Source organism: Myotis nattereri (genome assembly GCF_964212035.1).
Source record: "Myotis nattereri genome assembly, chromosome: 9".
In the NCBI taxonomy this organism is placed as follows: Eukaryota; Metazoa; Chordata; class Mammalia; order Chiroptera; family Vespertilionidae; genus Myotis; species Myotis nattereri.
This window is the reverse complement of record NC_138084.1, coordinates 43,711,671-43,729,304: the sequence shown is the minus strand read 5'-3', so window position 1 is coordinate 43,729,304 and position 17,634 is coordinate 43,711,671. Positions and strand designations below refer to the sequence as shown.

Here is a 17,634-nt window from a genome sequence, read left to right as displayed (position 1 = left end):
GCTTCAGAGAGACTTTCTGAGAAGCATTAATTCCTTTACTGTGATAGCCTGGGCTGCTCATTGACTTTTCCCTTTGTTTTTCCCTGTTATGCTTACTATTTGAACATGAACAAAGTCTACTTTTTGCTATCCAGAAGGCATAGGATTCATAGAGAGAGGGTGGAGGTGCGGGAATGGAAGCTGTATTTCTGATTTTGTGAAGAATTAGCCATTGCCATTTTTAAGTCATGTATCTTCAGATACATTTTTATATTACTCTCTTTTGAAAAAGGAAAGTTTTGTGTTTTCATTCCTCACATCCCTGCAACCTTTTGCATGAGTCTTTGTTTTACTTCCTTTCTACCCCTTTAAAAAACATTATTTCTTTTTTATTTTTAGTATGAGTTTGGTTTTTTTTTTTTTTTATTCATTTTTTCCCATCCCACAGATCAGGCTGCAGCTGTGGGATACTGCGGGTCAGGAACGTTTCCGTAGCCTCATTCCCAGTTACATCCGTGATTCTGCTGCAGCCGTAGTAGTTTACGATATCACAAGTAGGTATTTTGCAATGGGTTGACCTTCTTGCTTGTTTGACTGATTTTGTTGTTAGGTACGATTGCAATTATGGGACACAGCAGGTCAAGAGCGGTTCAGGAGCTTGATTCCTAGCTACATTCGTGACTCCACTGTGGCAGTTGTTGTTTATGATATCACAAGTGAGTGGGGGGGAATTATGCATTTCTAATCTTCTTTCAACCTTTAGCTTAGCTGTATGCATGTTCTTGTCTTGTGCTTGTTTTCAATACTGGCATGCAAAAATGAGTTTTATCATAGCAAACCTTTTCACAGATTGGCTAGGTCAGAAATATTTGCTTGGTGTTTGTACCAATACCCTTTATTCTACTGTGCCACATTTTTTTGTCCTGGAAATTCTTCTTTGGGTTTAATTATGAATCCTCTCCAAGGCTTTCTTAATATCCTATTATCCCTAAGTCACATCATAATTATGGTTGGAAGAACATCTTTTTTATTTAACTTGATCTCAGACTTTTCTAAAATAAAGTAAATCTGCATTTAAGCCTCTTGCCAAGTTTTCCAAATCTTCCAAGGCTTCTGTTGAGGCTATTAAAAACTTCTGCTAGCCTACTTTTCCCTGCTTTCCCCCTTACAGCCATTCTTTCTCTATAGAGGAAGGCAGAGAAACCATAATGTGGAATCTTCTATTAATCATTTTCATTTGAATATCTGGATTCTGTGATTGACTGACTTGCTTTGTTGCTAACAAATTACACTTTCATTTCTCCCCAAGAAAATAAATAAAGTATTGTTCTTCCTTTTTCTTTTCCCTAGAAACTGAATAATGCCTTTAGAATTTTATGTGACTTTAAATGTTCCATGGAGCATTGGTGACTGATAAGGAAATGCTCTCTGATTAAAATTATCTTTGTAAATTGTTTTTTAAAAATATATTAGGCAATATTAAGCATCATTCTATCTAGTGGTCCATAATTTATAGAAAAACCAGGATAGTACTCCATTATCAACAAACTATTGATTTGAGCAAGTAATAATATTCTCATACATTTTTGCATATCTGCTCAACAAGAAGTCCTGTCTACTTAATAATAATTGCAATAGCAGAATTATAAATTACAAGTTTGCATTCAGAGACCTTTTATTTTGGTTAGGTGCTATATGCCATCTTTTCTTGAAGCTTTACTTTGGGTTGCTACTTGTTTAAAAAACTGTATGTTCATTATTGTGCACTGACAAGTTTTGCAGCTTTAAAATGTTTGTGCTTACTTTAACCAGATCAAGTGAAACCGCATGTATTTTTCTTTAAAAATTGTGCACAGGAGGTTAAAATATTAGTAAACTATTTTTTTTAACTATTTTTTTTTTTTTAGCTACTATGAAAAATATTGAAGTATTCTACTTAGAATCTAGTGCTAGAAAAGATGGATTTTTTTAAACAAGTGATTCTGGTGCATTATACAGACTTCAAGTTAAAGTGATCACAAACTGAATAAGCAATGCAAATAGAGTGGTGTTGAAAGCTATTTAAAGGCTTTCCAAATTTTCTGGATGCGTTGGGTCTTACTGGCTGACATACTTTTGGAGATGCTTTCTTTGTCATGTTTGGTATGTGTAAGTAATCAAAAAATATTGTGGCAATGTAACACCATATTATCTGCCATAGCTGTCCTTACATTAAAAAATATTTTTCAATTACATATAGTACATTGCATTCATTTAGTTGTGTTCAACATTTTAAACCACTATAAAAGGAACCTTGAGGATTTTATATTTGTGATTTGTTTAGACTACTGACAGTTATACTCAGATAAAATGGAGTTATGTTACAGGCACATTAAAAGTGGGTCCTAATGTGCCAGCCTCCTTCCAATTTCCAGGGCTTTTTCCCCCTTTCTTTCTTTTTTCTTTCTTTCTTTGTTTACGTGTCTTCTTTATTTTTTGGTCCATCACATGGGGAGGCATTTATAATAACATTGATGTCTCTGTTCACCCTTTTATACCAGATGTTAACTCATTCCAGCAAACTACAAAATGGATTGATGATGTCAGAACAGAAAGAGGAAGTGATGTTATCATCATGCTAGTAGGAAATAAAACAGATCTTGCTGATAAGAGGTATGGAGTGATTTTGTATGTATATGAAATGTTTGGTTTATTTGTTAAATAGTCTGTTATTTTTAATATTACTGAAGAATTGTTTTTAAAATAACATGTTAAATCCTTAAGTTTATGTCCCCTTTTTCTTTAGTGTGGGAACCTGAAATATAAACATTAAACTCAGCCCTTAAAGGAAAATGAGGTTTTTTTTTGTTTTATAAAAGCCCATGTATAAGTAACTCTTGTGCAAAATTGTTTACACATAAAGCTAAATTTTGCATTTTTTAGGCCTCATAAATATGAGCAGTGTTCTGTTAAGGAACAAAATGTTTCCCCTAGCCCAGTGGTTGGCAGACCGCGGCTTGCGAGCCACATGTGGCTCTTTTGCCCCTTGAGTGTGGCTCTTCCACAAAATACCACGTGTGGGCGCGCACGTACAGTGCGATTGAAACTTCGTGGCCCATACGCAGAAGTTGGTTTTTGGTATGGGCGAGTCTATTTTGAAGAAGTGGCATTAGAAAAAGTGGGGGGTGTCGTTCGGTTGTCAGGTGTTGGGAGAGGCGGCGCAGGCGGTCCACGGGATACGCAGTGCAGGGGAGGCACCAAATATCAACAGTACTTAAACTATATAGGTAGGCTAATAACAATGTACCTACCTATATAGTTTAAGTTTAAAAAATTTGGCTCTCAAAAGAAATTTCAATCGTTGTACTGTTGATATTTGGCTCTGTTGACTAATGAGTTTGCTGACCACTGCCCTAGCCGGTTTGGCTCAGTGGATAGAGCGTCAGCCTGCGGACTGAAGGATCCCAGGTTCAATTCCAGTCAGGGGCACATGTCTGGGTTGCGGGCTCGATCCCCACAAGGGGGTGTGCAGGAGGCAGCCGAACAATGATTCTCTCTCATCATTAATTTTTCTATCTCTCCCTCTCCCTTCCTTTCTAAAGTCAATAAAAATATATTTTAAAAATTACTCATAATAACTAAATACACACTCTTTTGGTAGTCTTCTTATAAATATTCATTATAATTCAGTGGTGTGGGTTTTTTTTCTTTTTTAAATTGTTTGGTTGAGCCAGACTGTGTAGTTGAACTGAATAGCTTGATTGTGATACCTTAATCAAATGAGGAAAGCCATATTCAAGTCACAGGATGCAAAATGTATTAACATTCACTATCAAACCCATGGCTTCAATATCTGCCTTTAGCATTACTAAGTGATCTTCTTGATATTCTTTCTGCTTTAAATAGTCTTCACCATTTTACTTAATAGTGGAAGCTTTTACTATTTATTTATTATTTGTTCATGAGTCGGATATTGAAATTCAGGCAATAAACTTGTGCTATTAATTAAAATGTTGCAAAGAAATCCACTATGCTCAAAGACTTGTGGAAATGTTAAGCCCACTGCTGGCCAAGGTACTTCATTTGGAATTGGCAGTACAGTGACAAAAATTTTTTTATAATTTAAAAGTAAATTCAAAGTATCTTTTCATCTTTTTTAAATTCTTATCCAAGGACATTTTTCCATTGATTTTCAAAGAGAGTAGAAGGGAGGGGGAGAGACAGAGAGAGAAACATCGATGTGAGAGAGAGACATCAATTGTTTGCCTCCTGTATGCGCCCCAACCAGGGCGTGCAACTGAGGTAAGTGCCTTTGACTGGAATCAAACCCTGGACCCTTCAGTCCACTGGCCGATACTGTATTCACTGAGTCAAACCGGCTAGGGCTCATCTATTTTTTATGAAAAGTTAAATGTCACTTTCTTTGAGAATTACTTTTTTGGGGGGTAAAAACATGAAGGAAAGGCTAGAATATATCTTTCAATGTCTCAATTTAAGCACCTAGATGTTCAGTACTTTCTGTTCCCTATAGGCCAGTGATCCCCAGATGTTTCAAACATGGTAAATATGGCTTATTAGAACCTCTTTTAAGATTCTGGCTATAAAGGATCATGGTCAACTTTTAAAATTTGGGCGGTTTTAACCCTATTTCTAGGTATTATGTTAGTCTAAAATATGGCCCTTGGAAATGTATTTTAGAGAATTTTCCTTAGGTGATTGTGATAAAATCAAACCACAGTTGGGGTCATTGCTATAGCTAACATTCAACCATTTTATTAGGGTGACTTATAATTCTGCAACTAGAAATGGTTTTTGTCTGGAGTCCTTCACATGAAGGGTTTACAGACTAATAATCATTCAAGAAGTATTTATTGAATATCACTTATATTTCAGTAGATGGTACTCTAGGGTAGAGTAGTGAACAAAAAAGGTCAGTCTTCACGGAGTTTTTATTTCAGAGAGTGAACCAGACAAAATAAAGCAGGGCAAGGGAATATGAAATGTCAAGGGTGAGTTTGAAATATTAAATGGTATAGCAGTAGAAGATCTCATTGAGAGAATGGTGACTTCTGATTAAAGACTCTAAGGAAGTTAACTATGCAGATATTTTAAGGAGGAAAAGTCCCAAGGCAGATGGCTCAGAAAATGCAAAATCCCTAAATTTGGACTACACTTAGCTTTTTTGAGGAACAGCAAGGAGGCCTGTATAGCTGGTAAAAGGAATGATGGAAAGACTAATAGGCAATGAGGTTAAAAAACATACACACAGTAATGAAGGCCAGGTCATGGAGAGCAAATCTTGTGTGGTGATTATTGGTCAAATTCAGATATATTTTGAAGATAGAACTTTCAGGATATATTGATACAATGGATGGAATACATGCTGATGGATGGAATATGCGGTCTGAGAGAAGGGGAAGGATGACACCTATATTTTTGGTCTGAGTAACTGTCATTAATCGAGATAGGAGAGACTGCATTAAAAGATGCTTTGGAATGTAATATAATAACTTCAGTTTTGGTCTTTTTAAGTTTATAATGGTTATTAGATATCCTAATATCTTATTAGATGTCAGGTAGGCAGTTGGATATATGAGTCTAGAGTTCAGAGCAGTGGTCTAAGATAAGTAAGTTTTGGAGTCATCAGCATATAGATGGTACTTTAAAACCATGAGACTGTGTGGGATCACCAGGGGGACTAATTGTAGATAGGAAAGAGGTCCAAGAATAAGTTTGAGGGCACCTGACAGAATTATTATTTTAAAATATATTTTTTTTATTGATTTCAGAGAGGAAGGGAGAGGGAGAGAGAGATAGAAACATCAATGATGAGAGAGAATCAGCACAGCCTTACACTAGGGATCGAACCCACAATCTGGGCATGTGTCCTGACTGGGAATTGAACCGTGACCTCCTGTTCAACCATTGAGCCATGCCTGCTGGGCTGACAATTATTTTTAGGAAATCCACACTGCTAAAGCATTCAAGGCTAAAGGTTTATAGATTGTCAACTTTCAAACTGTTAAGAAAAAGTGTGTTATTTAAAATTTATATACACACACAAATTTATAGAGCTGAACACCTGTGTTGCCAGCTAGGCACTTGGAACACCAAGATCAATGAGATAATCTTATACTTGAAGAGTTTACAATTTGAGACACTGCTAATTATAACACATCACAAAATGTCCTCTAAAGTAAGTATTAAAGTTTTAAACTCTGTGTCAAGAGACTTCAACATAAATGTGTGGGGGTTTTTTAACCTTACCCTAGGATATTTTTCCCCCATTGATTTTTAGAAAGAGTGGAAGGGAGGGAGGTGGAGGGGAGCAGTGGGGAGACACATACAATGATTTTGTATGTGTCAATTTGTATGTGTCAATTTGCTACTATAATTGAGATTTTGATTGGTTGCCTCTTGCAAGCTGACTGGGGCCAGGGATCAAAACTGCAACCCAGGTACATGCCCTGAGTGGGAATCAAACCCACAACCCTTTGGTGCGTGGGCCTACATCCTAACCATTGAGAAACACTGGCCAGGGCCAACATACATGTCTTTTGATTCGCTTTTTCACTTGCAGATAGTCACAAAATTCAGCCTCCGGAAATGATCCACAGTGCACAAAGTAGTAAGCACAAAGATGTTTATAGCATCATTTTTCACATTTGTGTAGAATTTGAAACCAACTTACATTTTTAACAGTTTGGGAATGGTTATATAAATTAATAGAAAATTGCCCTAGCCGGTTTTGCTTAATGGGGAGAGCATCAGCCTGCAGACCAAAGGGTCCTGAGTTTGATTTCAGTCAAGAGCACGTACCTTGGTTGCAGGCTCCTCCCTGGCCCAGGTCCTGGCCCAGGCTCGTGCAGAAGGCAACCAATCGATGTGTGTCTCTCACATCAATGTTTCTCTCTGTCTTTCCCTCTCTCTTCCACTCGCCCTAAAAAAAAAAAAAAAAAAAAAAAAAAATCAATGGAAAAATATCCTTGGGTAAGGGTTACCAAAAATTAAAAAATAAAATAGATAAAAAAATAAATTATAGTAGCAAATTGACAAATTGTTTAGCAATAAAAAATTATTTTACACAAAGTTTTTAATCACATGATTAAATACTTAGGGTCTAATATTAAGAAAAAATAGCAGGCTATTAAGTTTAAAAAAATAAAAGAGGTAAAAGCAAATCATTAAAAAAAGTCTTGATATAACATACACATACTAGTACAAGTGCACACATTTTAAGTGTACAGCAGCTTAAATTTTCAAACTAGTCTTGTCTGTGTAACCAGCACCCATATCAAGAAAAGTTATTATAGAACTTTGTTTCTAATCTTTATAATAACATCTTTCAAAAAGAAGAATTTGGTTTATTTTTCTACAGGCAAGTATCAATTGAGGAGGGAGAGAGGAAAGCCAAAGAGCTGAATGTTATGTTTATTGAAACTAGTGCAAAAGCGGGATACAATGTAAAGCAGGTAAGTGTTCTTTGGAGTATTTACCAAATTGAAAACACATATTATGAAATAATTGTGTGAGTATTCTATTCTCTAGTTTAAGTTTTCCTTTCAGTTAGCTACAGTAAGCCTCACGAACTAGTTTATTAAATAGTGAAAAACATAAATGTGGCTAGTTTTTGGAAAAAGAGAAAAAGACTTGCCAAACTTTTCAAATCGTGCACAGAAAAAGTACTTTATTATGATTGCAGGATTGTGTGATTGCAAGATTGTAAACTTACATCCTCTCACTACTTCCCTACTGCATTGTTTCAAGGTAACATTTCTTATTTTAGAGTTTGATAGTAAGATTATGATAAAAGAAAGCAAATATTGCTGTCAGGAATGGTATTTTCCTTATTGTGATGAAAGTACATCATGGTTACTTTATTCTTACAAACTACTAATGTGTTAACAGTGATTATAAAAGGAGTGTTTGGGTGGCGGGGGGTAGGGGGAGAGGAAAATATCTGGGGACCTCACATTATCAAACTTTTCTAAAAGATGAAGTAGCCAAAAACTCACCTGCTTAATTCTCCAGGGTTATATAAATATAAAGTAGTAGTTGCAGATTTATGGTATTTACAGACCAATAAATTATTATAATTACTAGTGGCCCGGTGCACACAATGTGTGCATGGGGGTGGGGAGTTCCCTCAGCCCGGACTGCGACCTCTTGCAATCCAGGACCACTTGGGGGGTGTTGGGCCTAAACGAGCAGTCGGACATCCCTCTCGCAGTCTGGGATGCTGCATTCCCCCGTGACCATACTTTTCATACAGGTGAAAGGCATCTTGCTGTTGTATAGGCAGCTATATTTTTTGCCCTGATTATAAAAAGTAGTGCATAACATGATCCTTCTGAGGACTATTTTCCCCATTTTATGGGTGGAAAAACTGAAGCAGAAAGAAATTAAGTAATTGGCTTTGTCACACAGTTATAAGTGTCAGAATCAGGGCTGACCACAAGATGTGCAAGCCAGAGTCCATGCATGTCATCGCTGCATCATCCTGTTTTTTTCAGTATTAGAGTAGCCTTGTCAGGTTTTAATTTTTAAATCTAAGAGACTGTTCCCAATATATAGGGTAGGGTCCCTAGGCCTGGCTGGCAATCGGGGCCATCTGTGGGGCAGCTGGCGGGCAGGGTGATTGGGGGGCCCCTGCTGGCACCTGACTTGGCTGGCAGTCTGATGCCGCCAGCTGGCTGGCCCCGCCGCCCAGCTCAGCCGCCCGATTGCCGCCGCCGGTCGCCTCCCTCTTGGAGAGCAGATGCTCAACGCAGACCCTCAACGCAGACACTCAACGCTGCTCCCAACTGAGAGCAGCTCCTGTGTTGAGCGTCTGCCCCCTGGTGGTCAGTGTGCATCATAGCGACTCGTCATTCTACCGGTCGTTCTGCTGTTCGGTCGATTTGCATATTAGGGTTTTATTATATAGGATTCAACCTATTGAGCATTTGCTTATGTTTGAGAACAAAATAGGTATGAATCTGCTTTTTCTTTAGTCATTAGTCTTTTCTGTTCCCACATGCGTCTAAAGTGGGTATCTCGCCAGACTTGAGTGTGATTCTCCTTCTGAAGATATTTTTTGTTACATCATACCTCAAATACAAGCTAGCCACGTCTACTGGTGCTCTTTCCAGTGACAAAGGAGAAGCCAGCTGCATTTAACTTAAGAGGTGGTGTGTTGGTCTCTAACCTAGTGTTTTCTGAAAGACAAGTGTAATTTTGTCTAGACTGCCTTTACTATATGTATACTGATTTTAGAGCCTAACCCTTTATAAAATGGAATGCCACTATACAGTTTTACTAAATGAACAATCTGTCCTTTTTCTGTATTCCTATAGTACAGTATAGCGAACCTTTTGAGCTTAGCGTGTCAGCATTTTGAAAAACCCTAACTTAACTCTGGTGCTGTGTCACATATAGAAATTTTTTTTTTAATTAAATCTTTATTGTTCAGATTATTATAATTGTTCCTCTTTTTTCCCCCCTATAGCTCTCCTCCACCCAGTTCCCACCCCACCCTCTGCCCTTACCCCTCCCACTGTCCTCATCCATTGGTGTACGATTTTTGTCCAGTCTCTTCCTGCACCCCCACACCCCTTTTCCCCCAGGAATTGTCAGTCCACTCCCTTTCCATGCCCCTGGTTCTATTATATTCACCAGTTTACTCTTTTCATCAGATATTTTATTCACTTGATTTTTAGATTCACTTGATGATAGATATGTATTTGCTGTTCATAATTTTTATCTTTACCTTTTTCTTCTTCCTCTTCTTAAAGAATACCTTTCAGCATTTCATATAATGCTGGTTTGGTGGTGATGAACTCCTTTAGCTTTTTCTTATCTGTGAAGCTCTTTGTCTGACCTTCAATTCTGAATGATAGCTTTGCTGGATAAAGTAATCTTGGTTGTAGGTTCTTGGCATTCACCACTTTGAATATTTCTTGCCACTCCCTTCTGGCCTGCATAGTTTCTGTTGAGAAATCAGCTGACAGTCGTATGGGTACTCCCTTGTAGGTAATTGACTGTTTTTCTCTTGCTACTTTTAAGATTCTCTCTTTGTCTTTTGCCCTTGGCATTTTAATTATGATGTGTCTTGGTGTGGTCCTCTCTGGATTCTTTTTGTTTGGGGTTCTCTGAGCATCCAGGACTTGTAAGTCTATTTCTTTCACCAGGTAGGGGAAGTTTTCTGTCATTATTTCTTCAAATAGGTTTTCAATATCTTGCTCTCTCTCTTCTTCTGGCACCCCTGTAATTCGGATGTTGGTACGCTTGAAGTTGTCCCAGAGGCTCCTTACACTATCTTCATTTTTTTTTTAATAGATTTTATTGGGTTTTTTACAGAGAGGAAGGGAGATAGAGAATGTTAGAAACATCGATGAGAGAGAAACATCGATCAGCTGCCTCCTGCACATCTCCTATTGGGGATGTGCCCGCAACCCAGGTACATGCCCTTGACCGGAATCGAACCTGGGACCTTTCAGTCCGCAGGCCGACGCTCTATCCACTGAGCCAAACTGGTTTCGGCTATCTTCATATTTTTAGATTCTTTTTTCTTTTTGCTTTTTTGGTTGGGTATTTTTTGCTTCTTCATATTTTAAATCTTTGACTTGATTCTTGGGATCCTCTTGTCTGCTGTTGGATCTCTGTATATTATTCTTTATTTCAGTCAGTGTATGCTTAATTTCTAGTTGGTCTTTTTTTCATGTCCTCCAGGGTCTCACTAAATTTATTGGCGGTTTCTAGAAAATTCTTGAAAAACCTTATAACCATGGTTTTGAACTCTATATCCAGTCGTTTGCTTTCCTCCATTTCTGTCATTTGTGACCTGTTTCTTTGTCTCCACATTTTGGCTGATTCCCTGTGTTGATAGAGTGGCTTTGTGTGCTAGGTGTCCTATAGGGCCCAGTGGCTCAGCCTCCCCAATTTCCTGAGGTGGATACTCTTGGTGCACCCCTTTGTGGGCTTTGTGCACAGTCTTGTTGTAGTTAAGCCTTGATTGTTGTAGGTATCACTGGGAGGAATTGACCTCCAGGCCAATTGGCAGTGAGAATCAGTTGTGTCTATGGTGGGAAAACTTCTGTGTTGAAGACACCCTTAGGGGGCAAGACTTGCTTCAGTGGGGCTTTGGTGCTCACTGAGTCTGCCCCCTGAGTATGTCCCTTGTGGATCTGAGGAGTTGTAATTGGATGGTCCCACTCTGACCACTGGGTACACTGGCTCTTGGATCTAAGGAGGTGCTAATTTAGCCTCTGCCTGAGGCTACCCAGCAGGAGCTACGAAGAGATCTGCAGATTCCCCTTCCTTGTTTGGGGTTTGGAGGTGCCTGGATGAGGCCCAGTTGTGAAGCAATGCAAGCTGCTGTGGGGCCTTGGGCCTTCTCTTGGAAGTTCTGGGTCTGTCTGGCCCAGCTGCAGTTTGTTAGGTAATTTTCAGATTGCAGAGGGCCAGGGCATTCATATGCAAAAGCCTCTGCCACAGCTTGGGTGGGGCGGGGTCTCAGGGAATCAACAGGGTGGAGCAAGCAGCTATGGCTGATCCTCAGCCCTGCCCTAAGAGGCCCCGCGTCTCAGTGTCCTGGTCACTGCAAGCACCTCTGAGAGAAAGCCACCCGTGAGTTCAGAGTTCTGCCCGCTGCCAGACAGTCCAGTTTCTCCCCATATGAGTCTGGGTCCCCAGAGACTTCCCGGAACTGGAGTTCAGAGCAATTGGGGGCTTGAGACTCCCTCCCGATTCAAAAAGACAGCCACATCCTCAGTTGCCAGCCCTTGACCTGTGCGCCTCCGTACCTCTGCACTTTATTTCCGCACCTCCTCTGAGTCTCAGTGTGCTTTTCTCTTTCCTTCTAGTTGTAGAATTTCCACTCAGCCAGCCTTCCTGTAGTTCTGGGTGATGTCCGTTTTGTCTTTTTAGTTGTATTTTTGAAGTTGTTGTGAGAGGCAGCAATTTCTGATGTTTACCTATGCCACCATCTTGGTTTCTCCTAGAAATTTTTTGATATTTGCAACCATAGTAAAACAAAGACTTATATTTTTGATATTTATTTTATATATTTAAATGCCATTTAACAAAGAAAAATCAACCAAAAAAATGAGTTCGCGTGTCATCTCTGACACGCGTGTCATAGGTTCGCCATCACTGCTATAGTATGTCATTTATGACTCAAATGACATTTTTGCTGCTTATTTCTTAGCCGTTTGTTCATGTCTAATCTCATCAGTTGGGAAACTGGGATGATGTCTTTATACCTCATTGTATTTGGCATACTGCTTTTCATACAGTATTAAAATAGACATTTTATTTATTTACTTATTTATTTAAATATATTTTTATTGGTTTCAGAGAGGAAGGGAGAGGGAGATATAGATAGAAACATCAATGATGAGAGAGAATCATTGATCAGCTGCCTCCTGCACACCCCACACTGGGGATCAAGCCCACAACACAGGCATGTACCCTGGCTGCAAATCGAACTGTGACCTCCTGGTTCATAGGTCAATATTTAACCACTGAGCCACGCTGGCTGGGCTAAATAGATATTGTAAAATGCTTTCATCATGGTAAGGTCTACATGAGGAATAACCTAGAAGCTATATCCTGAACACAGCATTCAGTAGTCATCCACCTTTACTTGATGCCATTTGTTAAATTTTCCCTGCCAAGTATCACATTTCTCTCTTTTCCACAGCTCTTCCGACGTGTTGCAGCAGCTTTGCCTGGAATGGAAAGCACACAGGACAGAAGCAGAGAAGACAGTATCCTTTCTGTTTTATCAGAGAATGTTGTTGTTATCACTAGTCTTTGCAGCTCCACTTGGTTGGCTAAGGAATATTATGGCATTGCTTTTTATAGTCAGAAATTGATGGTTGAAGAGCATAGAAGCTATGAGGTTTTTTTTATAGCAAAACTGGTAGCCCAGTGCATGGATTTGTGCACATTGAAAGGAAAATAATTAGAAAAAATATTTTTTTAAATATATTTTATTAATTTTTACAGAGAGGAAGGGAGAGGGATAGAGAGTTAGAAACATTGATGAGAGAGAAACATCGATCAGCTGCATCCTGCACACTCCCCACTGGGGATGTATGTGCCCACAACCAAGGTACATGCCCTTGACCAGAATCAAACCTGGGACCCTTGAGTCCGCAGGCCGATGTTCTACCTGCTGAGCCAAACCGGTTAGGGCAGAAAAAATATTTTAATATTGCTATTTGCCCTTTCTCCCTCAGCACCTGGGAGCCTGGCCCTGCCACCTGCCACCCTGGCTGGTCGCCACCTGCGGGACCTGATCGTACCCTATTGCCCCTACTGCCGCCCAGCTCCCAAGTGATGAGGGAGCAGGGCAGCAGCCCCACCACCCCTCCTGGTCACCACCTGCGGGGGCCAAATCGCCCTGCCAATCACCCTGCCACCGTCCAGCTCCCAGGTGCTGAGTGAGCCAGGCAGCACCACCGCTGCTGGTTGCCCTGGGATCAGATCAGCATCGGGTCCTCACCTGGCTCCCTCAGCGCCTGGGAGCCCAGCAGTGGCAGGGCGATCGGGCCCCCACCTGGTGACTAGTGGCTCACACCGGCCTTGGCCTGGCGCCTCCCACTCACGTGCTCCATCATCTGTCCTGGTCCCGCTCTCGTTGGGACCCATTGGGGCCCACTGCCAGCATGGCATCGCCAACATCCGCCATGTTCCACGCTGACCCCTGGTGGTCAGTGCACATCATAGGAAGCGGTCAAACTCCTGACAGGACTCCTGGTTGGGGGGACAATTTGCACATTAGGCTTTTATTATATAGGATGAGATCTGGTTATCCAAGTGCAAACTTGCTCCCTGCTGCTCACTACAACTAATCAGTGAGAGAATTTGTATTCGTTTGCTTGGTTATTTATTTAATCTTTATTGTTTATAGTGTATATATGTCCCTTTTTCTCCCCCATTGACCCCTTCTATCCCAGTCCCAACCTAGGCTTTCACCACCCTACTGTCTGTGTCCATGGGTTATGCATATATGCATACAAGTCCTTTGGTTGAACTTTTCCTACCCACCCACTCTCCCCTACCTTCCCCTTGAGATTCCACAGTCTTGCTTGATTTTTAATGAGCAGGAAACTCTTAGAAATCCAGTCTTTTCTATTTTGAGCCTCACCCAAGGATATGTTTTTTTATTGATTTTTAGAGAGCAAGGGAGGGAGGGAGAGAGAGAAAGAGAAAAAAACATCGATCGGTTGCCTCCCATATATGCCCTAACGGGAGATCGAACCTGCAACCTTTTGGTGTACGGGAAGATGCTGCAACCAACTGAGCCATCCGGCCAGGGCCCCGCCTTCTTCTTAAATTTGACTCCTGTTGACTCTGTACATTTACCCCATAGTATGTATCATATTTTCCTCCCCTGCTTTTTCTAACATTCAGGTTTTCTATTTGGCCTAGGCAGGAAATAACTCTGTTTGGAACTTTATTGTGGCTTCTGCTTTCAGAGACAGAACATAATGAAGCACATCAAATACCAATTTTTTTTCAAAAGATTTTGAATTTTGATATTTTCATTATTTGTTGTATATTTATCTTGTAGTGTTTTTCCATATACAGACATTTTTATTAAGCCATAGAATTTAAGCACTTTGTGTTCAGCGCATCTCTCTTCTAAAGGATTTATGTTTTCTAAGCCATTATTACTTCTAATAGCATAATGTATTCCTCAGAATTAAGTCCCCATCATTTATTAAATTCTCTCCCTGTTGTTGGAACTCTCTTGTAGGCTAGTTTCAGATTTTTATTATAGATAATTCCATAAGGAACATCATCTTAATAGGGTTTCTTGCTCCTGTAGAACAGTTTCCTTAGGATAAATCCCATGAATAGAGAGGTTAACCTTATTCTGACCCTGGCTGATTAGTAGAATATAAGCAAGTTTATATTATTAGAGTAGTTTGTTGTATGGTGAGCTAGCTAAATAGAAAGTAGTGTCTGTTAGTAGGAATGGAAGGGGGGGTTGCCAGAAATATCAGTGTTGAGCAGAATTGGAATTGTACTTTCCCATTTATAGGTCCTTAACTTTTGTTTCAGTGATTGACATAAAACTGGAAAAGCCTCAGGATCAACCAGTCAGCGAAGGAGGCTGTTCCTGCTAATCCCTCTTGGCCTCTTCAACTTTTCTGCAGAAGCTCACTGCTTTGGCCCCCTTACTCTTTCATTGACTGCAGTGTGAATATTGGCTTGAACCTTTTCCCTTCAGTAATAACGTATTGCAATTCATCATTGCTGCCTGTCTCGTGGAGATGATCTATTAGCTTCACAAGCACAAAAAAGTCAGTGTCTATATTATTTATATTTTACGAAAAGTCAGACAATTCCAGCATATTCCAGTGATCATTTTAAACATTAGATACAGTTTCTTAACTTTTTTTTCCTTTTTAATGTTATGATAATGCACTTCAAAATGATGGAAATCTCAACAGTATGTGGCTTGGTTAAGGAATAGCTGTTCACAGCAGCATTTGCCTACCTACTTGACCTCTCCCTGCTTTTTTCATCTCTCCCTTACCCATTTCCTATTCTTACTCTCCACTCCTAAAAACAAGAGGTGGCAAAGCATCAGTCAGACCAAGCCCATTGGAATTACCTTTAAATTTTAGTGATACCACTTGTTTTAGACCTTGGGTCAAGATGTCCAAAATTATTCTTGAGCACTGAAGTAAATTATTTAGACTTTATTTGAGGTCAAAACTCAATTATCATGGTAGGCAGTACTCAAATAAGTGTTCTGGTGCATCTTTAAAATGAGTCCTAATGAACATAGTACTTACAAGTAATGAACAAAAAATTTATTTCTGACCAAAACTAATGACACTTTCACATGTTAGATTCTGGGAGAGAAAAGTAAAACAGAACAGGTTTTTTTATATTTAATTTTTCTAATGAACTGTCTCTTCCAAGATTCTAAAATTGTCAGGATAGAGTTCTTCTGTTTATTTAAAAGAATTTTTTTAAGCAATAGATTTCTCCTGGTTTTTTTTGTTTGTTTTTTTTTAATGCTGTGCAGGCAAGGCACTATAGAAATAAAATTCCTTTAAGAAGAACCAGTGGAAGAATTTAAATTTGGCACCTTGGTCAAAACTACTATATCCAGTAGAAATGATGATATCTAAAGCTTACCAACAAAAGAATCCTTAACAGAATAGCAAATACTTTGCTCAGGATATTTGGGGTCAGATTGAAAATGGCAGGTTTTCTTAATAAGCCCCTAGAAGCAGATCTGAAAAGCATACACAGAAGAGGATAAGAGAGAATGGAAATAAAACTCAATATTATTGCAGATTTATGCCTTATTTTTTAGCTTTTTTAAATGTTGGGTCTTTCAGGCTGGTTTTGCTTTTTATTAGATCGATTGTATAGTTTGGTTAATTAGTAATTTAGTTTTATATTTAAGCTACAATTAATCTTCTTTCTTTGGTGATATTTATTTCTTTGCCTTTATTAAAACTACTTTCAATTATTAGATGTTTTGTTTAATCTATTTAGAGCCTCATCACCATGGCAATATGTATTTCCCTTAAAACACTGCAAACAAATATACTAGGAGTGCACCATTTCAATCTTTACTAGTTATTGTGAGATTGCTGTGTAAGTTAAACACGTTTGTAAATACATTATTTGCAGGAAGACATTTTCTGAGTTACGGCTCGGGAAAAGCCTGCTGAATTTATGTTGTAAGCATTACTTAACACAGTATAAAAATGGAAAAAAACAAAAGTATCTTCATACTTCCTTATCCCCTCATTACAACAAAACCCTTAACTGGGAGAACCTTATTCCCCTCTCTTTCCTCTTCCTCCTCCACTTCCCATTTATTATCACCTTCTAATATTCAGAGAGCACTTGATAATGGGTCTGAATAGAGAAATGTTTTAAGATAATCATTAGCCCACATACCAGTAACTTATACTCAAAGATGGGATGGAGTTGTAAAGTGCTTTTATAATACAATATTATTGTTAAAGGCAAGGGTTGACTCTTTTGTTTTATTTTGACATGGCATGTCCTGAAATAAATATCAATTCAATATGGCAAATGGGTCATATTCTTTATTTGAAAGAAGTTGTGATTTCTGACATGGGGGTGATTGATTTCCTACACTGTAGCATTTGATTCTTTTTATGTATCTTTAAGACAGTAGTAACCAGTATGCTGCTTTTAATATTGGTATTTTGATTTAGCTTAGGGTTCTTCAACTGAAGCAGTAAAATGTATTCATAGACCAGATTTTTTTTTTTAAATAAACACAATTTTGCTGCCAAAAATATATAAATAAAATACAAAAGAAAACAATTATTGACTTGGTTTCCCATTCCTGCCAAGGTTGTAAATTAACATATGCTTCTTACTTCTCTAGAATTATAAAGGGGAACATAGAATCCAGGAAAATAAAAAAACAAAAGTGAGGGAGAGTGGCTGCAACTTGAAAAACAGGGCCACTGATGGAGGCAATAATAGGATGTATTAAGAAAAGTAGTTTAAGCCCTAGCCGGTTTAGCTCAGTGGGTAGAGCATCGGCCTGTGGACTGAAGGGCCCCAGGTTCGATTCCAGTCAAGGGCACATGCCTAGGTTGTGGGCTTAATCCCCATAAGGAGCGTGCCAGAGGCAGCCGATCAATGATTCTCTCTCATTATTTCTCTCTCTCCCTCTCC

The 17,634-nt window shown here is 39.0% G+C and overlaps 1 protein-coding gene across 2 annotated transcripts in view; it reads left to right on the top strand.

Moving 5' to 3' along the window:
• RAB6A (RAB6A, member RAS oncogene family) overlaps nt 1-17,274 on the top strand; it is a 45,042-nt gene extending 27,768 nt beyond the window's left edge. The window contains exons 4-8 of one of the 2 annotated variants that reach the window (XM_081098649.1): nt 590-695; nt 2,520-2,631; nt 7,337-7,430; nt 12,641-12,707; nt 15,013-17,274. In XM_081098649.1, the coding sequence (XP_080954775.1) occupies nt 590-695; nt 2,520-2,631; nt 7,337-7,430; nt 12,641-12,707; nt 15,013-15,077 (444 nt within the window). In that variant the 3' untranslated portion in view covers nt 15,078-17,274. Of the gene's footprint in view, nt 1-427; nt 534-589; nt 696-2,519; nt 2,632-7,336; nt 7,431-12,640; nt 12,708-15,012 lie in introns of both variants that reach the window. The other variant, XM_081098650.1, reaches the window with a different exon arrangement.
• Nucleotides 17,275-17,634: the final 360 nt, after the last annotated feature.